Source organism: Argopecten irradians, chromosome 1, assembly GCF_041381155.1.
Source record: "Argopecten irradians isolate NY chromosome 1, Ai_NY, whole genome shotgun sequence".
Lineage (NCBI taxonomy): Eukaryota > Metazoa > Mollusca > Bivalvia > Pectinida > Pectinidae > Argopecten > Argopecten irradians.
The window spans coordinates 64,135,217-64,159,390 of NC_091134.1; the positions used below are offsets into that span (position 1 = coordinate 64,135,217).

General features: G+C 35.9%; 1 protein-coding gene across 3 annotated transcripts; it reads right to left on the reverse strand.

The window, feature by feature from the left end:
• Positions 1 to 43: 43 nt before the first annotated feature.
• On the reverse strand, positions 44 to 24,151 carry LOC138305052 (tubulin--tyrosine ligase-like protein 12). 3 transcript variants are annotated; one of them, XM_069245464.1, is made up of 15 exons: positions 23,886 to 24,023; positions 23,437 to 23,574; positions 21,269 to 21,432; positions 15,896 to 16,060; positions 14,999 to 15,035; positions 14,589 to 14,748; positions 13,366 to 13,499; positions 12,525 to 12,715; positions 8,985 to 9,203; positions 7,317 to 7,428; positions 5,606 to 5,757; positions 4,703 to 4,787; positions 4,040 to 4,108; positions 2,111 to 2,249; positions 44 to 1,915 (listed from the first exon to the last, which is right to left on the reverse strand). In XM_069245464.1, the coding sequence occupies exons 3-15, from the start codon at positions 21,403 to 21,405 to the stop codon at positions 1,764 to 1,766; spliced, it is 1,752 nt and encodes a 583-aa protein (XP_069101565.1). In that variant the 5' UTR covers positions 21,406 to 21,432; positions 23,437 to 23,574; positions 23,886 to 24,023; the 3' UTR covers positions 44 to 1,763. The 3 variants fall into 3 exon arrangements, 2 of the variants coding, with proteins under 2 accessions (XP_069101565.1, XP_069101561.1); XM_069245460.1 differs by lacking the exon at positions 23,437 to 23,574 and having other exon boundaries at positions 23,886 to 24,151; XR_011205658.1 differs by lacking the exons at positions 44 to 1,915; positions 23,437 to 23,574 and adding an exon at positions 2,503 to 2,664 and having other exon boundaries at positions 2,110 to 2,249; positions 23,886 to 24,151.
• Positions 24,152 to 24,174: the final 23 nt, after the last annotated feature.

Here is a 24,174-nt window from a genome sequence, read left to right on the forward strand (position 1 = left end):
TTATCCAAAAACACCACAAACAAATAACAACAAAACATAGGAATAATATCAACATTTTACCAGTAAATAGCATTGTTGACCTTGTAAAGTACAGTTACCAAAGGTCAAAACAAAACAAAATCCAAAGTTAAGATGGGAACATAACAATAAACTACAAACATATGCATCATACTCAAGCTTGTCAGGGCAATATACATATACTTTCTTTTTGCTTCAAACATAGCTTCTATACAGCATACAAATGTAGATTATCTGTCATGAGTTTCCCTTCATATACTAGAATATGTGATCCTTTTGGAGTGTTTCATTTCTTTTTTTTCTTTTCGAGTCTGTGTTGTGGACAGTGAATGTGGATGAACACTTGTAAATACACTGGGTTTTAGTCTCAGGCTGATTTAGACACGCCATTATGGAGAGACACACTGAAAGTCATGAATCTCCCACCAAAAGCGAAAGATCAGCAACACTGCTGTTCCAAAAGGGAAGTAACTTATTCTAATATAATATGAAATTAAGGGGAGATAACTTGTATTTTGAACCAGGGGAGATAAATCAAAATACCTAATATCAAAGAGAGGGTGAATACATGTTATGAAATTAGCACAATGTAGCAGTTCTTATAGAGTATATAGTATATATGTTAATTTCAATAGAACTGAATGTTCTCACATTAATATTCTAGCCAAAGCTTTTGCCATCTTGGAAAAAAAATTGTGCGTAGCTATTTGCTCTTAACTATAACAGATCTTAAAAAACGGAATATTTGGGATCAAATCCTCTGAAAGATACAGTCAAACCTCAGAATCTGTCTATACTACAATGTATAGTCATGTAGTCTAAGGAAACTGCCACATACAGGGCATATTCACACCAAGTACAAACACAGCACTTGGTAAAACAACATTGTTAAACTATTGGTCTTCAGGTCTCACTTATTTCATTGATGTATATGATGACACATCCTGCTTCTTTAAGTAAACCTGATATAACTACTAAAACAGCATTTACCAACTCAACATTTTCTTAAATGAAAAACGATTAACCATTTTTAAGGATAACTTTTTGTGAAAGATGCTTTGAAAAAGTGTCAGAAAATCTTGCAACTATATATGTTGGAAGTAGATAATAAACCATTAATTCAAATACTGATATACCAAAGACCTTTTAATGAATCAACTTTAATATTATATAAAACATGCTAATATCTGTTATTGCACTTGTGAAATAAAAAGATAGCTTATCTTGCTTCCAAGTTAAAAACAAAATCATTCAAAATATTCAACTCCCTTCCTTAAATGAAGTTTCATTTTGACAATTTTGTTATATAGATTAGCACTAAAACATGCTTTTCTTCCATTTTCACTTCTAATGATTATATTAAGCATACAAAGAGACTGATAAGATAGGAGAAGCAACTCTGTCAATAAGATAGGAGAAGCAACTCTGTCATTTTCATGAAAGCTATCAGAGTAATCTCCCATAGGGAGTGGATGTGGGGGGATACTATATGTGTATATATAGTTATACATGCACTCACAGGAAAATTATCTGGTGTAAGGTGGAAGACAGAAGGAACAATTTTGCTTTTAAACATTTCCTCTACACAGTCCTGCATACATTCAAGTGAAGCCATTTACTTCTCTCTGAAATTGCCTCTGTTAGTTCTTAGAATTTCCCTCAGAAATAAAATGACTTTGTAGTAAGTTCATGTCACCCCTTTTACTTCCTTGTATTCCATTCCAATATTTGTATACATAAGTTCCTCAGAGGAGCTGTGTCACATACTTGCTCTCTGTATCATCCAGGAAGAGGGTGCTGAACACATCGTTAGAGAAGAAAGGGTGATATTTCACAGCCCTATCACAGTCTGGCATAAAGTTCACCTCACATAACACTGGTCTTATTACCTTCTCACCTACAACACAGGTAAATCATAGATCCTTTACAGATATCCTGTATTCTCAATATGTCTTAAATGCTTTTCATTTTAACGAACTGTGTACAATTAATCTAGTTATAGCAATATACTGAGGAAAACTCCTGTTAAGGTTGTAAATTATCAGATTCCAAAGTCATTTGTTGTCATGCAACTATAATAAAACAAACAAACCTTTTTGGCCTTTTCCCCATCTCAGCAATAGATCAACAGCATACAGTGCACGTGACTGGGGGTTGTGGGCGATCCCCTGGGGAGGAGGGAGAGCTGTAGCTCCCTGGAATATCTCCCGAAACATCTGGAAGATACTTTCCTGGAATTCAACATAAATACATGTTAACTCACAATTCACAGCTATTTTTTATCTTGCTGATCATACTAAGTAACGTTTGTAAAGATTTTAATTCATATGATAGTGTTAAGTCTTACTTGTTAAATCCAGTAATAAAAACTATGATCTCCATTTAATTAGGGGTTCTTGGCATCTTCTATTTGGCCTTGAATACATTTTATCTTACAATTGAGCTTTTTTGTTGGTATCATATACTATAATTTCTAGTTCTTACAGCGCCGTTACAATAAGCGTATGTGTGACGGCCAGTCTAGTAGGTGGTTCGCTTGATTGGTAGCTAGTCAGGTTGCATGGTAGCTAGTCAGTTTGCCAACAACATTCAATAAGCTGTGTAAGCATGGCTCTCATTGGCTGTCCCTTCAATGTAGGAGCGGAGCTAAAACAGTTCGAAATGTCTGTCGTCGATTACTACATAAAATGATCGGCATCGTAAGCTTCATAATTTAAATAGGTTACACAAATACATTTTAATTACCTCATGTATAGACTCTAAATCAGCGCTAATCAGTGAAGTACGTATGGAAAGAGCTACTGTAGTAGTGGAAAAGTCAGTCAGAAATTGTACGGAAAAGAAATCACCTGCTTCTGACTAATTATACATGTAACTTTACCGCAAGGTGTGTGAAACCAAATCGGGTACAATGTACAACTGACCACCATGTCTTGTCAAAATATATTTCGATAAAACACGGCTTTGACACATACCTGGATGTTAGTAGGGGATGCTATTCCAGCTGTAGGCGTAGATTTTTTTAAACTTTGTCACCAGTATTTAATCAGAAAGATGCATTTGAATCTGCTAAAATCAACCTACATTTTGTAAACTACCGCCGCGCATGCGCCAACATCCGAGAACATTACCTCAAATATAACTCAAATTAAATTATAATATTTAGGCAATGCATACAAACTCAAAGTCTACAATTAGAATAACATCCCCTAATACATGTAACATCCAGGTATGTATCAAAACTGTGTTTGATCGGAATATATTCTGATAAGACATAATCTATTGTCAGCCGTACCTGATTTGTTTTTCCACTCCAAACGGACCTTGCAGCGGAAAAGTCAGTCAGAAGGTACAACAGTAGCTAACGTTAGATTCGGCTGTGACATTACATGTAACATTAGAATGGATACAATAGATCTAAACCCAACACATTAATAAACACGATGAAAAGTTTGATCCATTGGAACGATGGTAGATACATAACGTTACGCTACAGTATGACTACTCCCCGAAATTGAGAGAAATTGCCAATAATTTATGAACAAAACATCCTCAAAACACTCGCTTAATTAGTGAAACAAAACAATTTCGAATTTTTAATACAGTGATTGAATGTATACATTGTAAAAAATAAATAGTACACAACGTGATCAAACACATTGTACAACAGAGTCGGGTATGAACATCAAAGATCTGCTGGCTCCGCCTACTTCTCAATGTTGTCAGTCAGGGGGCAATCAGTCAGGCTGCCCATGCTTCAGCCAATCAGTACCTTCGTTACATGCCACCTAAAATCTAATCTACTGCATCAGTTACCAGCCTACTAGATCAGCTACCAGCCAATGTGTCTATTGAGTGAATGAATGTAAACACGAACACTTGTTGTAACGGCGCTGTAATATCTCTGATGGACACACTACAGTCAATGTACCTTTCTTCCTATGAAATCTGATTATCTTAACTGAATTCAGCTGGAAAGTTTTCTGGTGTTACCAGACACACAAGTTCTATAAATACATACCTCCACTCCGTCCCAGGGATAGGCCGGGTACTGGTTCTCAAACATGGGTATAAAGTCATCGTAGTGAATCTGAAAAATCATCACTACATTAGTTAACACATTTATGATCTTTGTTTGTTCTTTTGATTAAATTAACGTCCTATTAACAGCCAGAATCATGTAAGGACGGCCTCCCATGTATGCAGTGAGTAGCGTGTGAGAAGTGTGTGGTGCATGTTTTGAAAGACTGCAGTAAATTCTTATTGTGGCTTATTTTAAATTGAAACTTTTGCCCTTTTTATAGCGCTATATGACTGAAGCATGCTGCCAAAGACACCAAGCAGCACACCCCACCCGGTCCCATTATACTGACAACAGGGTACTCCCTTAATGCTGAGGGCTAAGCAGAAGCAGAAACTAGATTTTTATAGAATATCATGTGTCTCGGTCAGGGGACAGAACCTAGAGCCTTCTTCACAGGGGCATTCAACAAAAGGCCAAACGCGAAGTGGTGTCAAGGGAGATACTAGGTAGAAGAAACTTAGTTAGAAAGAAGAGAAAAGATAAGATCCTACATTTAGTTGCCTTTTAAGATCATGCAATAGGGGAAGTAGGTACAGTTCTTGAACTCTTGCCTGCAGGGTACACATTTACGATAATTCCTGTATATATATATATATTTACCTGTTTTAGGTTAATTCCCCCTTCCACATAATTCATTACAGTGAAATGTTTCTCATATTCATCAAAGTGGTCCAAGGAAAATGGTCTGTTCAAAAGAGAAAACAAAACACTCAAATCAGAGCACTTTTCATCTCATCACAGTTTGTTTTCAGATATTCCAATATCATTACATGTATATACAACTTGAGTAATAAGTAATTTGAATTGCTAAATTTCAACATTTTTCACAGTGAATCACCCTTTTAATCTAAAATTTAAGTATTTATATCAAAAAGTTTTTCAACAAGTAAAATCTTATCACAGTTTTGCTCAGGTACAATATTCTTCAATATCATGACATGTACTTACAACTAGAGTAATTTGATATATTTTTCAATATGCAAGTTAATTCTTTCTTTGGAAAGGTTAATAATAGTATATCCAAAGTCTGAATATTTCTCCGTATTAAAGGGTGGTTTGATTTCAAAACCTACAAGCAAAGCACTCTGCTTATGACTCGGATAACTAAATTTGATAACTTACAAATGGAATGTAACATTATGTTATTAACAGCTATTATGGTAAAAGTTCTCAAAAAGGCAAGCCTGCTGTTTGTCTATAATAATTAGAAAAGGTTCTGTTACAGACCCTCACTTTTAAAATTTTAGTGTAAAGGACTAGATATGTTAATGGCTCTTTTTGGCCCCTAAATCTACCAAATTTCAAATTAAGTATTTAGAAATGAAGTTGCTGCATTTGAAATATTGAATACGCCCCTGATAAAGACTTGATATTTTTGTTAACAGAAACTATGTTTTTGCTATATAACCATGGTAACTTTGCATAAATTATGCCTAGTCCTTTATCCTTATAATGACTACTGTAGAATGTATTTAGAGTTATCTTATGTTACGGTTTACTTACTTGTTTGCAAATCTCAGCCAGAACACCCGATATACAAACAGTTTGAGGGGTTTGACGCTGGAAAGAAGGACGACATAGCGGATATCAAACTTGACGTTGCCCACCTCCTCACGGAAAAACAACACGGGATCCTCTGCGTATTTACAGGCTACCTATTAACAGATAAATTTGGTGTCAAATTAACACACAGAATATCAAAATAAAAAATCATGGATCTGTAGGCAATGAGATCTGGCGGCAAGATCATGAAACAGTCTTAAGTCTAAAACAGTCTTAAAGTTAGACTTATTCAATCACATAGGATGTATAATGTAGTAAACTCCTCTAGAACTATATGTATTGTCTATTGTACATTAAAGTACTAGTAAACTCCCCTAGAACTATATGTATTGTCGACTGTACATTAAAGTACTAGTAACCTCCCCTAGAACTATATGTATTGTCTACTGTACATTAAAGTACTAGTAACCTCCCCTAAAACTATATGTATTGTCTACTGTACATTAAAGTACTAGTAAACTCCCCTAGAACTGTATGTATTGTCTACTGTACATTAAAGTACTAGTAAACTCCCCTAGAACTATATGTATTGACTAATGTACATTAAAGTACTAGTAAACTCCCCTAGAACTATATGTATTGTCTACTGTACATTAAAGTACTAGTAAACTCCCCTAGAACTATATGTATTGTCTACTGTACATTAAAGTACTAGTAAACTCCCCTAGAACTATATGTATTGTCTACTGTACATTAAAGTACTAGTAAACTCCTCTAGAACTACATGTATTGTCTACTGTACATTAAAGTACTAGTAAACTCCCCTAGAACTGTATGTATTGTCTACTGTACATTAAAGTACTAGTAAACTCCCCTAGAACTATATGTATTGTCTACTGTACATTAAAGTACTAGTAAACTCCTCTAGAACTATATGTATTGACTACTGTACATTAAAGTACTAGTAAACTCCTCTAGAACTATATGTATTGTCTACTGTACATTAAAGTACTAGTAAGTTCCTCTAGAACTATATGTATTGTCTATTGTACATTAAAGTACTATCTCACTGAAGCCTACATGTATTTTGAGGACACCCAACAGAACAAAATTTCCAGTCATACTAAGCTTGACAGCTCTTTACATGATATACAACTGAATAGGGCTGAAGTAGAAATTTCCAAGAATATGATAAATACAGGTCAGGTGTTTTCTACTTCAGACCTATTCAGTTGTATATCATGTAAAGAGCTGTCAAGCTTAGTATGACTGGAAATTTTGTTCTGCAAGTGCAAGTGTTTTGCACATGTTTAATTATCATTGGCCTGAGGTTTGTTTAAAACTTTTTATTTCATTAACATTTACTATAGAATTAGCAATAGATCCATGTGTGCCACAAGGGAGGTAACTCTAATGTTATGTCATAATAAACTGTCATTCATTCAGACGACACAAACTGGTTAATTTTAGCAGCAATACATGTGTACAATGTGTGATGAACAAGACGACAAAAAGGTTAGCCAAACTCCCAGGTCTTTTAGTACACAGTGTTATATGTATACCTGAAAACCAAAGTGGAAACGAGACTCAAGATTGGAAAAATGGTTCTCAGCTGAAGAGAAGAGTTCCCAGAGAAGAGATTATAACCATGTAGACAAATAGAAATTTTGAGGCATCCATTACTTTATCAAGTCCTATAATGAATACTTACTTTTGGTCCCGAGTCCGGGAGACGTGTGATCTGGTCGAGGTTGTTGGTGATGTGCATGTCCAGACCCCTGGCTAGATTCCATGGTTTACATATCCAATGGTTGTCCAATCCTCTGTAGCAGAATCAGCTTTTATTTATATGGTGTGTAGCATATCTAGTCCTAACATAGGCATAATTTTAGCCATATATGTAACTATTTTTCTTATCACTTAAACAAGAGGCCCCTCTTGCCAAGAGAGCCTGTATCACTCACCTGGATTGTAATGCCAAGTAATGTTCTGAATACAGGTTCATTGTTTCTTTTCTGAATGATTTTGAATATTTACCTCTAATTCCCCTATTGGGCCTTGCCCCTTCTGCCCCCGGGGGGTCAGAGCCAAAAATTTATACAAGTTCTGTTCCCCTTCCCTCAAGGATGTTTGTGGCCAAATTTGGTAACAATTCATGCAGAACTCTAGGACAAGTAGCGATTTATAGGATTTATCTCTAATTCCCCTATTTGGCCCCGCCCCTCCTGCCCCTGAGAGGTCAGAGCCAAAATTTATACAAGTTCTGTTCCCCTTATCCTAAGGATGGTTGTGGCCAAATTTGGTTACAATCTATGCAGAAATCTAGGACAAGTAGCGATTTAAATGATTTACTCTATTTCCCCTATTGGGCGATTTAAAGGACATGTTGACAGACAGACGGACGACGGACGCCGCGCCATGACATAAGCTAACCGGCCCTTCAGGCCAGGTGAGCTAAAAAGGAATCAAAGATGAACAGAGCAATGATAATATAACAAGCTGTAAGATACTGAGAGCTTCAGAATTTAGATTTACATTGATAGGTTGGGTATGAGAATATATCAGATATAGAAAAATAAAAAATAAAACAAAATTTAGATGTGCATGCATTAAAGACCCACTAACTTTCCGAAACAGCTTCAAATTTCTAAAATTGGAATGTAAAATGAGATTGGTCATTTTGTAGAGCTGCTAATCGTTCAATCTACACTTATCATTGACCTATGGAAAATTTGATTGAAAGAAATCACTTTCATAAAGTAGGCTGTTTTATGTTTCCACCGTCATCCTAATTACCGCGCGTTAGTTGATAATCATTATCCCAGATGGCAAAGCAGCGAAATTTATCTTCACTGCTTACATAGATTATGAAGGTTGTCTGGTATTTATTTGGTGTTTTTACCATCTTAGGACATTGATATCAATTTTCTTTTATCATTATTGTTTTTAAAGAAACTTTTGATTTTTGTTTCAATAAAGTAGGAGGAAGGATAGGGGTTGGTAGGGAGGGCAGTGAGTATTACTGCCAGTAAGACACAAAAAATTGTATCTACATTCACTTGCCACTTCCACTATGTAAACTAACCAGGACAAAGTGAAGTCTATGAGGGTATAACTGACACCCAAAACGCGACCGTTGACCAGATAATTGCTGACAATCATCTCATAATTCGCTAATGTGCATTATGAAGATTGTCAGCAAAGCTCTACATAGACCATAAATGCCAGGAAGAGAGTTAAATGCTTAAATATACACCACTAATTTGTATTGTGCATGTAATGAATATAGGCTAAAAACACTAAACTAAGATATTCAAACAGAATATAATTTCTATTCAGAAAATTTAGGCCTAAGAGAGCAGTAATCCTATTTTCTTACTTTTCTTCTCTATGCTGGAAGTAGGAGGCGAATTTGTGAAGTTCTGTTTTCAGGTTGTATGTGATAGGTAGCCAGTCAGGATCGCGCTCCAAAGTGTCCGGGTCCTCGTGTCCTTTACTTACACGTCGACACACGACAGCCAGCAAATCTTTCACCGTCAACACAGACTCACGAGGAAATTGGTTAATCATCTTCCCTGGTGATTCTTCACTCAACTTCCTACAAATTTATTATTTATAAATTATCCAACCAGTAAACCTTACCTTATAAAGAACAGACTACATAGCTACAATACTGTATTCCTACAGACAAATGTATATTAGAACATTTCTTAATGGAGTGCAAACTTATCTTTTAGATCAATTTACTTAGAATTAAATTTATTCAAATCATTTAATAAATGCTTCCAGTTGGCATTCATTTCTGCTAAAATGTACCCAGACAAAAAGAAACTGATAAGTTCTTAGCATTGATAAGTATATGTACATGTATGCCAACCACAAGCTCTTCTTTATATGGGTTGCTAAGACCTAATATGAATTTTATTTTTCCTCAACAGTTATTAGAAATACTTCACTCACCTGTTAACTAATTATCACAAAAACTAAAGAAATAACAAAATTAATTCCACAATTTGTTTCATTTTGAATCCCCAATATCATATGACTATAAGTGTTATTCAATGCAAAGTTTCAGAGATGAAGTCGTTCATATGAAAATAGCCAAATTGACCCTTTTGGCCCCGCCCCTCATGAGGGCCCCTGGGGAGTCAGCCCCACCATTTGTATAACTTTGAATACCCACCCTATAAGGATGCTACTATTGCATTATGAGTGTTATCCAATGCTTAGTTTCAGAGAAAAAGTCGTTTATATGAAAATAGACAAATTGACCCTTTTGGCGCCGCTCCTCAGGCCCCAGAGGGGGTCAGCCCCACCATTTGTACAATTTTGAATCCCCACCCTACAAGGATACTACCATTGCATAATGAATGTTATCCAATGCTTAGTTTTGAGAAGAAGTGATTTATACATTCCCTACCCCACAAGGATGCTACCATGGCATTATGAGTTTTATCCTGTGCTTAGTTTCAGAGATGAAGTCATTTATATATGAAAATAGCCATATTGACCTTTTGGCCCCGCGAGGGTCAGCCCCACCATTTGTACAATTTTGGATCCCCACCCTATAAGGATGCTATCATTGCATTATGAAAGCTATCTCATGCTTAGTTTCAGAGAAGAAGTCAATCATATAAAAATCAAAGTGCCAAGGCCACTCATAGATGCTGTGAATGACGGACTCAAAAAAGGAATAAAAGAATTGGTTTATCATATATATATATATATATTAAATTTAGGTAACACGTTGTAGAACATTGTATTTATATAATGTACAATGTTGAATTTTGGAGTTAAACAAAAGCTATTTATTATCTGTAATTAAAGGGACAATTCGCTCAGGCTAATTCTTTTACATTACCAAGAAGCAAAATATAGCACAAATGTATTGTTCTACATTTCTTATGAAACATATAACATAAAATATTGACAAATTCCACGTCATTGTTTAGTATTTCAATTAATATCGTTGAAATATCAAATCGTTGATCAATACGATTAAGTAGGTACAATATGGCCGCTGTACCCATGCATGAGCCAAAGTCACGCACGTTAAGCAAATAAACTACATAACCACCGAGAAGGTGATGAAATGGTTTTTAGGCAAGACAATTCACCTAATAAGGTAAACACACTACTGTCAGAGCGATTTGAGCAGTTCTAGACAAAAGTTGCATTACTCTACGAGCAAGGGACAGGGTTCAGCATACAAGAAGTTCGACCACAATGTGTAATGGCGGACAGCGAGCGAGTTTGAACATCTACACACATGTCACAACCATAGGCTTTTCAGGCATATCACAGTAAAACCGAATAATCTAATTTCCATTAGAACTGGTTTTTTTCCGAAATATGTACAAATTTTAATGTTCTCTTAGACTGAATTGTCCCTTTAAAGTTGATTCAACCACCATAAGTTAAATAGGTTAATGACTGTAATATATTTCATATGTTGAAATTTCTTATTTCTGAAATAAGTAGATTTATTAAACCAATAAATCTGGTAAAAGACTGAGTGCCATTTTCATTTAATACATGTAAGTAATCTATATTCACATATCAATTAATTACTGAAATTATCAATTTCACCCATGTGTCTTTAAAAGAAAAGAAAATAAGTTAATTAATATCCATATAATAACAACAGAAATATTGCGATTTCCAGATTATGTAGTGATTTCCTTGTTAGAAAGACTAACATGGCTGCTTGCAAGTGTATCACTTTGCTTTGCCGACTTTTGGCTTATAAATCATGGCCAGATACTTTTGTCAAATAAAAAGTCATAATTTAATTACCTATTACAACAATCCTTTGATGTTATGAAACATTGTTGCAAATATTTTGTGTATGTTTGTTTAAACACGGCTGGAACAAGTCGAACAGCAAGTGCTATGCAGTGCAATTTCACTACGGTAATATAAAGGGAGGCAACTTGAGCTTTCACATCTCTAGATGGAAGAGAGCGTAGTAATTTCATCAGATATACAGTAGTTTGGTTTACTACGGTAATATAGCAGTGTTACGGCCGTACATGTTTTCAGAAAAAAAGAAAGATGGAATTAATGTTGTCTAGAGATTGACACCTCATGTATAATTTCTATATGTATTTGTTTGATTTGATTTTAATTTAATAATTAAAAGCTAAAAAGGTAGCGATAAATGAAAAATTCCTGCAATGAAAGGCCTAATAGCAATGACTTTTAAAGGAAGGTAACTTGAGATTTCACATCTCTAGATGGAAGAGAGCGTAGTAATTACAACAGATGTAGTTCGCAAAGTCTACCAAATAAAAGACTTTTGCAAGCACATTAAAATCTTATTTTTTTGTATAAATCATTAAAACAAATATATTAAATTAAACATCTTTTATAGCATCAAATTTGTACCATTCATCTAGATAGAAAAACTAAGAAAATCTATTGCGGGGGAATATATTAAGAAGGCGTTGTGTGTGATTTTCGGGAATACACAATCTCTGAACCAAGATCAAAACGAAATAGCTCTGTGTAAACATCGGAAAACATCACGGATTGCTTAATTGTACACATCGATTATCATTGTGACAATTATTGTACATGTGTGTTTTATTATTCTATACCTCCAATTAGGGTGTGAAAGTAACAAAACAGTATTTAATTTTCATCTCGGATTATTATTGTTGTTTTGATGTGTTCAGGCTCGCTAAGCGTACTTATGATTGCTGTTTCACAGCATCAATAACCAAATTGACCCCTTTTTGCCCGCCCCTCAGGCCCCCAGGGGGTCAGCCACATGTATAATTTTCAGTCAGTACCCCATAGAGATGTTACCTGTCAAATTTTGTTAAATAAGAAGTTGATTGTTGATGGCCGGATGATGGATGCCATGATATCGCATTTATATTAATCATATGGGTAAACAAATATTCGGGATACTTACTTGTAATCTTTCCATGACTGATATGTCCATATGACGTCTGCTTCTTCCTGTGTTTCGACGATCTCAAACCGTTTGTCAGTGAGATGGTCCCTCAATGAGCCATACTCCACAAATATACGGACGTTTCTGTCCTTTGGGAGACCAGGATATGACTGATCAGGGTCTGGTAAGGTTTCGTTCACGGCATATCTCTGAAACAAACATAATCAAAAATAATCTAATAATTAGCAGCTACTTCAGTTTTGATATTGCACTTTTCAGAAATGATAAATATTTCTTTGAAAATTTTGATCTTTATATTTTTTTTACAAAATTAGTAAACATTGATTTTAAGAACCTTTAATGTTGATGCTTCTTCTCTAACAATACCTTTACCAAAAAGGTAAATCCATCAACTTCAACTCAAGTCCCCCACCGACATGGTTATAACAAACCTCTGGACACCAATAAAATCACTTTCTTGTAAGCATAGTTCGTTATACACAAATTGCAAACTTCTAATAATAACCTTGACAGAGACTACGTTAAAACCATGAATATGTTATAAGCATGTTTGTTATAAGTGTATTTTACTGTATACCGTTGCATTTCCTTTGCTTAGATAGAGTTATTTACAAAGTAACTGCTTTAGTGCCTCAAATGAAGAGACAGCCTGAAAACCTCTTTTGAAATGGAGGTCAAAGGTACAAAAAAAGGGTTGGATGGACAGATGGCTAGACAGATGGAGAAGTCCCAAATTCATAGTCTCCATCCTGTTCCCAATGGGAGTTGTATTCTGTAAAAGCAATAAATTTCAAGACTTGAGCATTTGTTTGGTACGGTAAGAATACAAGATACTCACAAAAAAATACTCCTCATCTGGTTCCCCCTGTTCGTAACTTATTGACTTCATATCACAAGGCTCCCATGCCAGTAGCTTAGCTTTTTTAATGTCACCATCTTCCTCTGTCTCAGCATAATCTCTTGTAATTTCATCTATATTAATACAACAAATATTAGTGATGAATAATATAGGAAAGATATGGATATGGAATGACATTACCAATTTGGACTATGATACTTAAACAACTAAAAATAATTATTGTACTTAAAAAATTTAAATTAATTGATGTTGGTATTTAATATATAATCAAAATCCATCTTTTCTATCATGGGATATTATTTATACATTATTTTTGCATTACTGTAAACCAACTGTCTTTCACATTTAATTTGCTGAATTTCGTGACCCAAGTTTATCTTCACAAATTAATACATGTACTCACACCACTTACACAAATAAAAATTTCTAGAAATTCTGAGTAAGTAGACGCAAAAGAAAGTTGGTTAAAAGTAGTTTTATCACAGAACTGGCCTGCCCAGCCATGTCATATGGCAATCTGATTAAAATACAGATCCTTGTAACCACTACGTTCAACAGAGGATCTGACAACATCCCATAAGGGGTCATGTTCAGATGACCTTTTTGCCACGTGTACTTCAAATCAAATGTATTATGTACACATTGTTATGTCAATTGATAACTCCATTTCGTCCCAGTAGATATATACATATAGCTTAATTGTGCTCTTTGGGCGAGATGACTATGTACACAAAAATAATTCCGACAGCTTTTTCAAACTATTTCAACCCCAGTCAAGATTCTGGCAGCAGCAATATGATTGGCCATTTCCAAAGGTCACCAGAACTTGACCCCTAATGGGATGTTGTCTGATCCTCTTATCAACGTAGTGATAATAATGATCTGTATTTTAACAAGATTGTGTCATACGGCTATGTCATAAATATCCAATGTATGACATCACATAATTGTCTCGTTGACGGAAACTTCACATCTGAAATTGTTTTATAAAAAGATGAAATTAAAAGTTTAACTAATATTTCATTAATAAGAGTTATGTGATCAATAGAATAATCCACTCGGGGTTGCCTAATATGAAATCTATCCAACTTTGGCATATGGCATCATGTAATATAAGAGCCACATATGTAAGATCCTCTATTTAAGTAAAATACCTCCATCCTCAACATCTTCTTTAAGCCACATCTATTTAAGTAAAATACCTCCATCCTCAACATCTTCTTTAAGCCACATCAGTGTGTAGGACATTTTTGAGGTCATCCAGAAAAATGGAACTGTTCGGCAGTTTGCTGTCTCGGAATGTTGTATTCTGGAACCAAACTCATCCATAATGTACCAAACTGGCATAGCAGCCTTGTCACCCTGTAAACAACATTAGACTAGTGCTGGAAATTGACCTGTAATTTTGACAAAATTCTGCTGTAAATCATTTACTTGATTAGGTACACAGAATATTAAAAGAGCCACTGAACATGTGTGTTATTATCAATATCATGATTATGCATATGTAGTTGATTTTCATGCCATCATATGATACAGGCTTTGAGCACATCTTTAAATCATTTTCATCACCTCATTGTACTAACAAAGATAATTTTAAAAGCAAGCTTACCCTTTCAAAGTTTCCAAAGCTGTAAGTCTGGTTATATCTGTTAAGGTAAACAGAGGATTTTATATACATTTTACATGTATAAGTAAAAATCAATATCATTAACAATTTCATAAAACCCTGGAACATAATATCAATCCCTGGAGTATGCCATAGCAAAACTGAAGGCTCTGTGTGTGACAACTAATACATTCAAAATAGATTTTAAATATTAATTATTATAAGTCCTAACTCAATCTGATTTAAATTACTCTGGCTCATAAACGATCTAACAACACCCCATTAGGGGTCAAATTCTGATGGGTCACATTCTGATGGGTCACATTCTGATGGGTCACATTCTGATGGGTCACATTCTGATGGGTCACATTCTGATGATGGGTCACATTCTGATGATCGACCTTTATATTCCCTGTACTTCAATTCAAATGCGTCTTCTCCAGCTGAAAACATCAATGTGTCACAGCATGTGTATGCATGTAGCTACATTATATTGTACGTCGTGCTCTGTGGGCGAAATAATTACATAAAAGAAAATTATTATTAAAGCTCTGCAAACTAAGTGGTCATTGCAAAAAGCCTTTGAAGATAGTCATTTGATTAGTCATTTAAAAGCTAGGTCACCAGAATGTGACCCCTAACTTGCCAAATAAGATGTTGTCAGATCCTCTATAAAATGGAATGAGAATAAGGATATGTATTTTAATGAGATTGGTCCTGACCAAATCTTCCACTAAAATCCACCAATCTGAGTACTCAATGATCATGGCCTCTGCTTTCAAAACAACAACTTTGTCTGCATGTAATTTGATTATTTTGGCTTTTTTGTAGGTTATTTTAAGGAAACTTGATAATTTGATTATTTTGGCTTTTTTTGTAGGTTTTTTTAAGGAAACTTACTTCCACATTTCTGTGAGAATATCATCTTCTATTTCTGAGTTTGACCTTCCATTGACCTTGACTCCCATCAAAGAAGACATCCGCTGAAGTAAACCTGGGATAGTTTTCAAATGTTGCCTGGCTTCCTCAGTTCTATATGTCCAGGCATGGTCTACCAGGAATATACTAAAAACAAGAGGCCCAGAGGGCCTGTATCACTCACCTGGTTTGTAATGCCAAATAATGTTCTGAATACAGGTTCATTGTTTCTTTTCTGAAGGAATTTTAATATCAACTTCTAAGTCCCCTATTGGGCCCCACCCCTCCTGCCCCCAGGGGGTCAGAGCCAAAGTTCTGTTCTCCTTTCCCAAGGATGTTTATGGCCAAATTTGGTCACAATCCAAGTAAAACTCTAGGACAAGCAGCGATTTATAGGATTTACCTCTATTTCCCCTATTGGGCCCCACCCGTCCTGCCCCCAGGGGCCAAAGCCAAAATTTATAAAAGTTCTGTTCCCCTTCCCCCAAGGATGTTTATGACCAAATTTGGTTACATTCCATTCAGAACTCTAAGACTAGTAACGATTTATAGGATTTACCTCTATTTCCCCTATTGGGCCCCGCCCCTCCTTCCCCCGGGGGGTCAGAGCCAAACTTTATACAAGTTCTGTTCCCCTTCCCCCAAGGATGTTTGTGGCCAAATTTGGTTACAATCCATGCAGAACTCTAGGACAAGTAGCGATTTAAAGAATTTACCTCTATTTCCTCTATTGGGGCCCCGCCCCTCCTGCCCCCGGGGGGTCAGAGCCAAAATTTATACAAGTTCTGTTCCCCCTCCCCCAAGGATGCTTGTGGCTAAATTTGGTTACAATCCATGCAGAACTTTATGACTAGTAGCGATTTAAAGGAAATGTTGACGGACGGACAGACGGACGGACGGACGGACGGACGACGGACGGACGGATGGACGACGGACGCCGCGCCATGACATAAGCTCACCGGCCCTTCGGGCCAGGTGAGCTAAAAACACAATTTTCATTTAAATAATGCATAAAATTGCACTCTTGCTTTTTTCTGCATTGCATGAAGCAACGTTTGTACATATAACAGTTTTTAATTGTTCCTGTTCATTTTGGTCAGATCAAAAGACTATAAATGTTGAGAAAGTCCAAAAAATAAACTCATCTTAGAGACATAATTTGATTAAGACCCTTCTATATTTATCTAAATCTACTGATCTACTTTTATGTATAGCCCAAATCTATAAATAAAGCCCATTCATGTCAAATTTCACAAACCTAGTAGATAGCATTACTTCAATTTGAAGAGTTGAAACTTTTTGAGAAATAGCGGTAACAAACTTTAACTATCAAAATCCAAGATGGCCACCTGTCGGCCATCTTGTTGACCGATCGGTCCCAAAATGCAATGTGTACAACAAGGATCCAAGGGGAACCTACATATGAAATTTGAGAAAGATCCCTTCAGTACTTTCTGAGAAATAGCGGTAACAAACTTTAAATATCAAAATCCAAGATGGCCCCCTGTCAGCCATCTTGTTGACTGATCGGTCCCAAAATGCAATATGCACAACTAGGGCCCTAGGGGAACCTATATATGAAATTTGAGAAAGATCCCTTCAGCAGTTTTTGAGAAATAGCGGTAACAAACTTTAAAGGATTTGTGCAGCCAAATTTTTTTTTTTTATAATACGTCAGAATATTGCTTTGGATGAATAAAAAATTAAGTCCCACCCAACGAATCGCCTAGCTTTTAGCGCTATCGGTTGGTTTTGGTCGTGATTTACCGGTAGTGTCGACTACGGGTCAGAGATAATGAGCTAGGTGGTCACGTGGTCGTGTGATGTCAGAGTAGTCCGCGGCTACACAAGGTAAGCATAGTACTATACATGTATACAGCATATATACGTATACGTTAGATCTACGATTTGAGTTTTTCGAGTAAATGGTTATTCTAGCTTTATCATGTAGATATTTTCAGTTTCAAAACATTCCATTTACACCATCTCAAACAAGAGATCCCAGAGGGATCTTGGCGCCCACCAAAGAATGATCTATGTCTGACAACAGAAAGAGGGATCTTTTCCCTGCTTTTCAAACTTTTACTACATACTATATATGAACCTTGAGAAAGATCCTTTCAGTACTTTCTGAGATATGTAGCAGTAACAAACTTCAATTATCAAAATTCAAGATGGCTACCTGTCGATCATCTTGCTGACCGATCTGTCCCAAAATGCAATATGCACAACTAGGGTCGTAGGGGAACCTACATATGAAATTTGAGAAAGATTCCTTCAGTACTTTCTGGGAAATAGTGTTAACAAACTTTAACTATCAAAATCCAAGATGGCCGTCAGTCGGTCGGCCATCTTGTTGACTGATTGGTCCCAAAATGCAATATGCACAACTAGGGCCTAGGAGAACCAACATATGAAATTTGAGAAAGATCCCTTCAAAACTTTCTGAGAAATAGCGGTAACAAACTTTAACTATCAAAATCCAAGATGGACGCCAGTCGGCCATCTTGTTGACCGATTGGTCCCAAAATGCAATATGCACAACTAGGGCCCTAGGAGAACCAACATATGAAATTTGAGAAAGATCCCTTCAAAACTTTCTGAGAAATAGCGGTAACAAACTTTAACTATCAAAATCCAAAATGGCCGCCAGTCGGCCATCTTGTTGACCGATTGGTCCCAAAATGCAATATGCACAACTAGGGCCCTAGGGGAACCTACATGTGAAATTTGAGAAAGATCCCTTCAAAACTTTCTGAGAAATAGCGGTAACAAACTTTAACTATCAAAATCCAAGATGGCCGCCAGTCGGCCATCTTGTTGACCGATTGGTCCCAAAATGCAATATGCACAACTAGGGCCCTAGGGGAACCTACATGTGAAATTTGAGAAAGATCCCTTCTGTACTTTCTGAGAAATAGCGGTAACAAGAATTGTTAACGGACGGACGGACGGACGGACGGACGGACGGACGGACGGACCACGGACGAAAGGCGATTTGAATAGCCCACCATCTGATGATGGTGGGCTAAAAATCAAACAAGCGTATATCTAACTTTAGATTAGATAATCAGTCCAATTTAATAGTGATATCAAAATGATGTTCGGATCAGTCTGGACTGAGATTTAGATAGCATATGATGTAAATTTCAGTGTAATAAAAACAGTATGATGAAACACTATCTTTTTACGAGTAAAATCCCAAAATTTAGCATGAATATATCTAGAATCCATGTTTTTATTTCAAACTTCTGCTATAACGATGCAAACACGGCACAGTTTTTGAGTAAAAATAAAATGTGGACGGTTATCAGTTATGTGATATTGGAGTAACAGTACCGAACTTATACCGAAAATAATATGTATATCTATATTGTTGCCTTTGAAACTTTATCCATAACGTTTACTAAAAGCAGAAATAGATCAATGGTATTTCTGATATATGTTCCTAAATTACAGTTTAAGTGTAAATTCAAATTTATTATTTAAAAGGTATACTAAATCCTTAAAATAGTATATTCATTGTCGATCGTTTTGTATATCATACCGAGATTTAATAGTATGATATATGAAAATTGATCGTATAATCCAAAAAGTAACGACGTAAAGTGTTCAAATGAAAATTGAAATTACTTGTATACAGGCTTTATAAATAGATATAATATCATGTACCTTTTTAAAAATATACTAAGTGATATTTAAATAAGTATATTTAGTGTGATAATGTTGTAGCCCTTCTTGTATGACTACACATGTACATTTAGATTCGAAACGGTGAAAATACATCCTTAGAATTTTTACTAATTCCTTAGAAATTACGGAAACCTTTAGTTGAAATAGTTCTTAAAACCATTTTTGTTGCGGAATAAGTCATCTTCCATTTTTGTTTTACCTGTGTATGACATATATATGTGTGTGTATGTAATATATATTCCTAGGTATGATCAGGTATATTTATTTCCATTTGCTTTTACATCTTCATTTTAAAATTGGAGGTGACAATAAAAAAACCTAGAGCAAAGATGCACGGGGTTTCCATAATTCAAATCACAATCCAATTAACGGATGTCCTAACCTGATTGACAGTAAGACAATAGCAAATACCCGATATAGTCCACCGAACAGCAAATTGCCCGCGGCCAGGTAATTACAGGTGAGCTCGATGAATGGCGGTGTGTACAGGTAAACAACATCCTGGTCAAGGTATTACATAACCATCAAACCAAAGGCATGGCTAATTATATATCTATAATATCGGTGTATCTACTTGTATATCGATTAAAAATTTCAATTTCTTCAAAATTGAAAGCGACCGCACGGTCTGAAAAAATAGTTTGTTTTGCTTAATATCTCTATTATTTGATCTTATATAATATCAAAAGTAAATTATTTCTACCACATGTTGAAACGTTTTACGGTATTGCAATAAATGTATATCGATTTATTCGGTTAGCAACACACAACACAGGATCAATCATCGGTGTGTACGTATGTCAAGCATCATATCCTTGATGCTTTAATTAGGGATTTCTTAAATTGTTACGTAAAATTTCATTTTACAGTCATAAACGTTGTAATTCACCATGTATCAAAGATACAGACTACAGGAAAATATTATCTTATTAAAGCTTACTCGTTGCTGAACTCCTCGACAAAAAATCTGAAACTTTTATTTCTGTGTGGATTTTCTTTCATAATTACACGAAGATACCTGCTATTAGAGCATAAATCAGAGTATTTGAAACATCGAATTTCACTCGTTAGTTATTTATATTCGAGACAAAGTTATTGTAAGATTAACTTCACTCAAAAGTAATCATAAAAAAATCTTTGATCGGCTTTTCCTGTGACCGTCGATATAAGTGATAGCACATCAGTTATAGTCCAGCTATAAGCCACGGACTATTGTGACGTCACACGGTTTAGAGCTAGAAAATATGCATAATCGGGTGGTCAGAAAATTTGACCTCGATATCGGAGGTTTACTGTTATTCCGGTCGCGCGCGGCACGGAGAGGTTTCTACACGGTCTAATAAAGCCATTTCCAGCATAAACTGAAATTATCATTTTTGACTGCACAAATCCTTTAACTATCAAAATCCAAGATGGCCGCCTGTCAGCCATCTTGTTGACCGATCGGTCCCAAAATGCAATATGCACAACTAGAGTCCTAGGGGAACCTACATATCAAATTTGAGAAAGATCCCTTCTGTACTTTCTGAGAAATAGTGGTAACAAGAATTGTTAACGGACGGACGGACGGACGGACGGACCACGGACCACGGACAAAAGACATTTTTTTGTTTTGGCATAATTTACAGAATAATAAATAATGTCTGTCCTTCATGTACTGACTTGTTTGAATCATCTTTCTGGACATCTTTCATTGCTTCAATCATCCATTTGTAATTAGTTATTTCTTCTTCACCATCTTTTCCAATATCCTTGTTTTCTGTTTCCTCATCATCACTTTCCATTTCATAGCATAACATTTTGAAGGATTCCCCAGCATCATAAATCTAAATAAAAATAATTTTATTTAATTAGACATAAGCAGAAAATTGTGTAATCCAATAGCTTAACACCACCCAACTGAATACCCTGATAATTATCTACCATGCAGCATTCTTGCTACAAGCTATTAAGGTTCCCTCCCTTTTTGGTCTTCACTTTAATAACTCAACACACAACAAAGGTTCAGATATCACCATACCCTTGTCAAGTATTTGTCTCCCTTCAACCCAAAAGTAGTTTGGGGGTGGGGGGGATGAGACCTACAATGTTGTATGGAAGTTACATGTATATAGTGTATTGTACGTGAAGTTACACTAAAATAAAATTGAGCTGACATTATGACAATATCAATTGGCTAGATAAAAAATCATCACAAATTCAAATAGTACTAATGACTCAGAGCCTCAGACAGTATTAAAAGATATTTGAAATGGTAGTGGTAGTAGTTAAAGCAGCATGGGGACCATCTAAAGCAGGACATATGGACTTGGTCTAATCACAGGCGTTTGACTCTATAGACATATGGACTTGGTCTAATCACAGGCGTTTGACTCTATAGACATATGGACTTGGTCTAATCACAGGCGTTTGACTCTATAGACATATGGACTTGGTCTAATCACAGGCGTTTGACTCTATAGACATATGGACTTGGTCTAATCACAGGCGTTTGACTCTATAGACATATGGACTTGGTCTAATCACAGGCGTTTGACTCTATAGACATTTTTTCTATAAATATATGTAAAACTGTGTCAAGGTCTATAATTCGACAGGCCATATAACACCACCCAATTTCATAAAGTATGATTATTAACAAACCATATAAGATGTCATCATGTGACAATGGGAATACTCTCAATCGACAGCCAGATAATTTATCTTCAATTTGGTATATGACACAATATACATCATGCTGTGTAAAGGACACTAGGTATCTAAAACGAATATACGTACCCGGCCTACTATACCTTTCGGCCGGGTACGAATTGGTACCTATGTGTCGTAGTGGAGCACTGCCTCCGAAAATCACTCGGGCATAGTTTTCTATACTTTTTTGTAGGTTTCCAATTATTTTATACGTATACATTCATTTACATATTATTTTTGTCCAAAACAAACAGAACTACCATTCTTAATACCCACCGTACCGCTCACAAGACGTCAAATTCACAATTTATGGACTTGCCGTATAAATTCTCGTCAGAAAGACCTTCATATATATTATGTAAAAAAAATAATGCCTTGATGGGAATTCAATATTTTATGTGGTTCAGTTTTATTGCCTAGTAGGTAAGCGATATCAAACAAGTACGATAAAAATGCAAACAAACGTTTTATAATGGTTTGCATAATCATTACTTTGCTCCATTAGCAGTAATAGGCACCAATTGTAGCTCTAAAGACAACACCATTTTCTGTCAAAAAGTCTTTTGAGTTACAATATTGCAGCTAACTAGGTATCCAGAAACTTCGGAAAACAGACAGATTTCAACTGGTCGGACACTGTGGTGTCCTCCGATGAACCTGTCAGGGTTCTAATGGGTAGCTCGAAAAAACACTGCATGTCAGCACTTCAGCTTCAAAAGAATGAAAGTTTGGTACTCTACTGATTAGAGCCCTGGCTTGTTCCTCAGAGGACACAGTGTCTGACCAGTTGAAATATGGCTGTTTTCTGATGTTTCTGGATACCTAGTGACATTTATGCGGCATGATATATATTGTATCATATACCAAATTAAAGATAAATTATCTGGCTGTCGATTGAGAGTATTCCCATTGTCTCACCTAGTAATGTTAGTCATATGGTGTCATGTGAAAATTATTAAGTTTAAGTTTAAAGTTTAAAACACCATGCATTTTTCTGTCTTGGAATTCCTCATTTGGTAATTATTGATTACTCAAAAAGGTAACTGTTATTCATGTAACAGTAGAGGAGAAAATGCCAGACGATGATTCGAATCCGGGACCCTCCAAACACTAGCTGAGTGCTCTACCGACTGAGCTACCTGGTCACCGATGATCGACTCAATCCAATCCCGCTACCCTCCTCCCTCCTTTCTCGAAGTCTTCGCCCTCGAAGACACACGAGACCCTTTCAAACATCACCACAGTGGGTTATTTAGTTGGGCGCCAAGCCGCCAAGTCTGTAACAGGAGAGGAGAAAATGTAGCGGCCAGACCGGGATACAAACCCGGGACCCTTCGAACACTAGCCGAGTGCTCTACCAACTGAGCTACCTGGTCACCGATGATCGACCCAGTCCAGCTAAATTCAAATGGGTAACTGTTACCCATTTGCAGGGTTGTGTCCAACCTGTAAAATTTATACAGTCCAACACTTTGTTTGTCACATCACATTTATGAAATGTACATTTTGAAACGAGTTGAATTAAAAGCAGTAAAAATGAACTGTTATAAATGAATAGAAGATTAAAACTATCATGTTGCGCACTCACGTCTCCTTTCAGTTTGTCGTAGAGCGATTTCCAATAAATACTTGGAACGCCTGACGCCTGAAGCTGGTTTAAATGTTGTTCTAGAAAATTTTTAAATTGTTCATCAAGTTCATCGCCATTTACTGTATTGTCTGACATAATGTTTGTGTTTAAAGTTTCGATCAGCTATTCTATTCCACGTGAAACAAGCTAAAGACTGAAAAACAGCTGAAAGATGAGAGTAAACCACGTTTTTTCTATCACGCCGGAAGGAAGTTTAGATGGCTTGACTAAATTTAGAGTGCTAGTA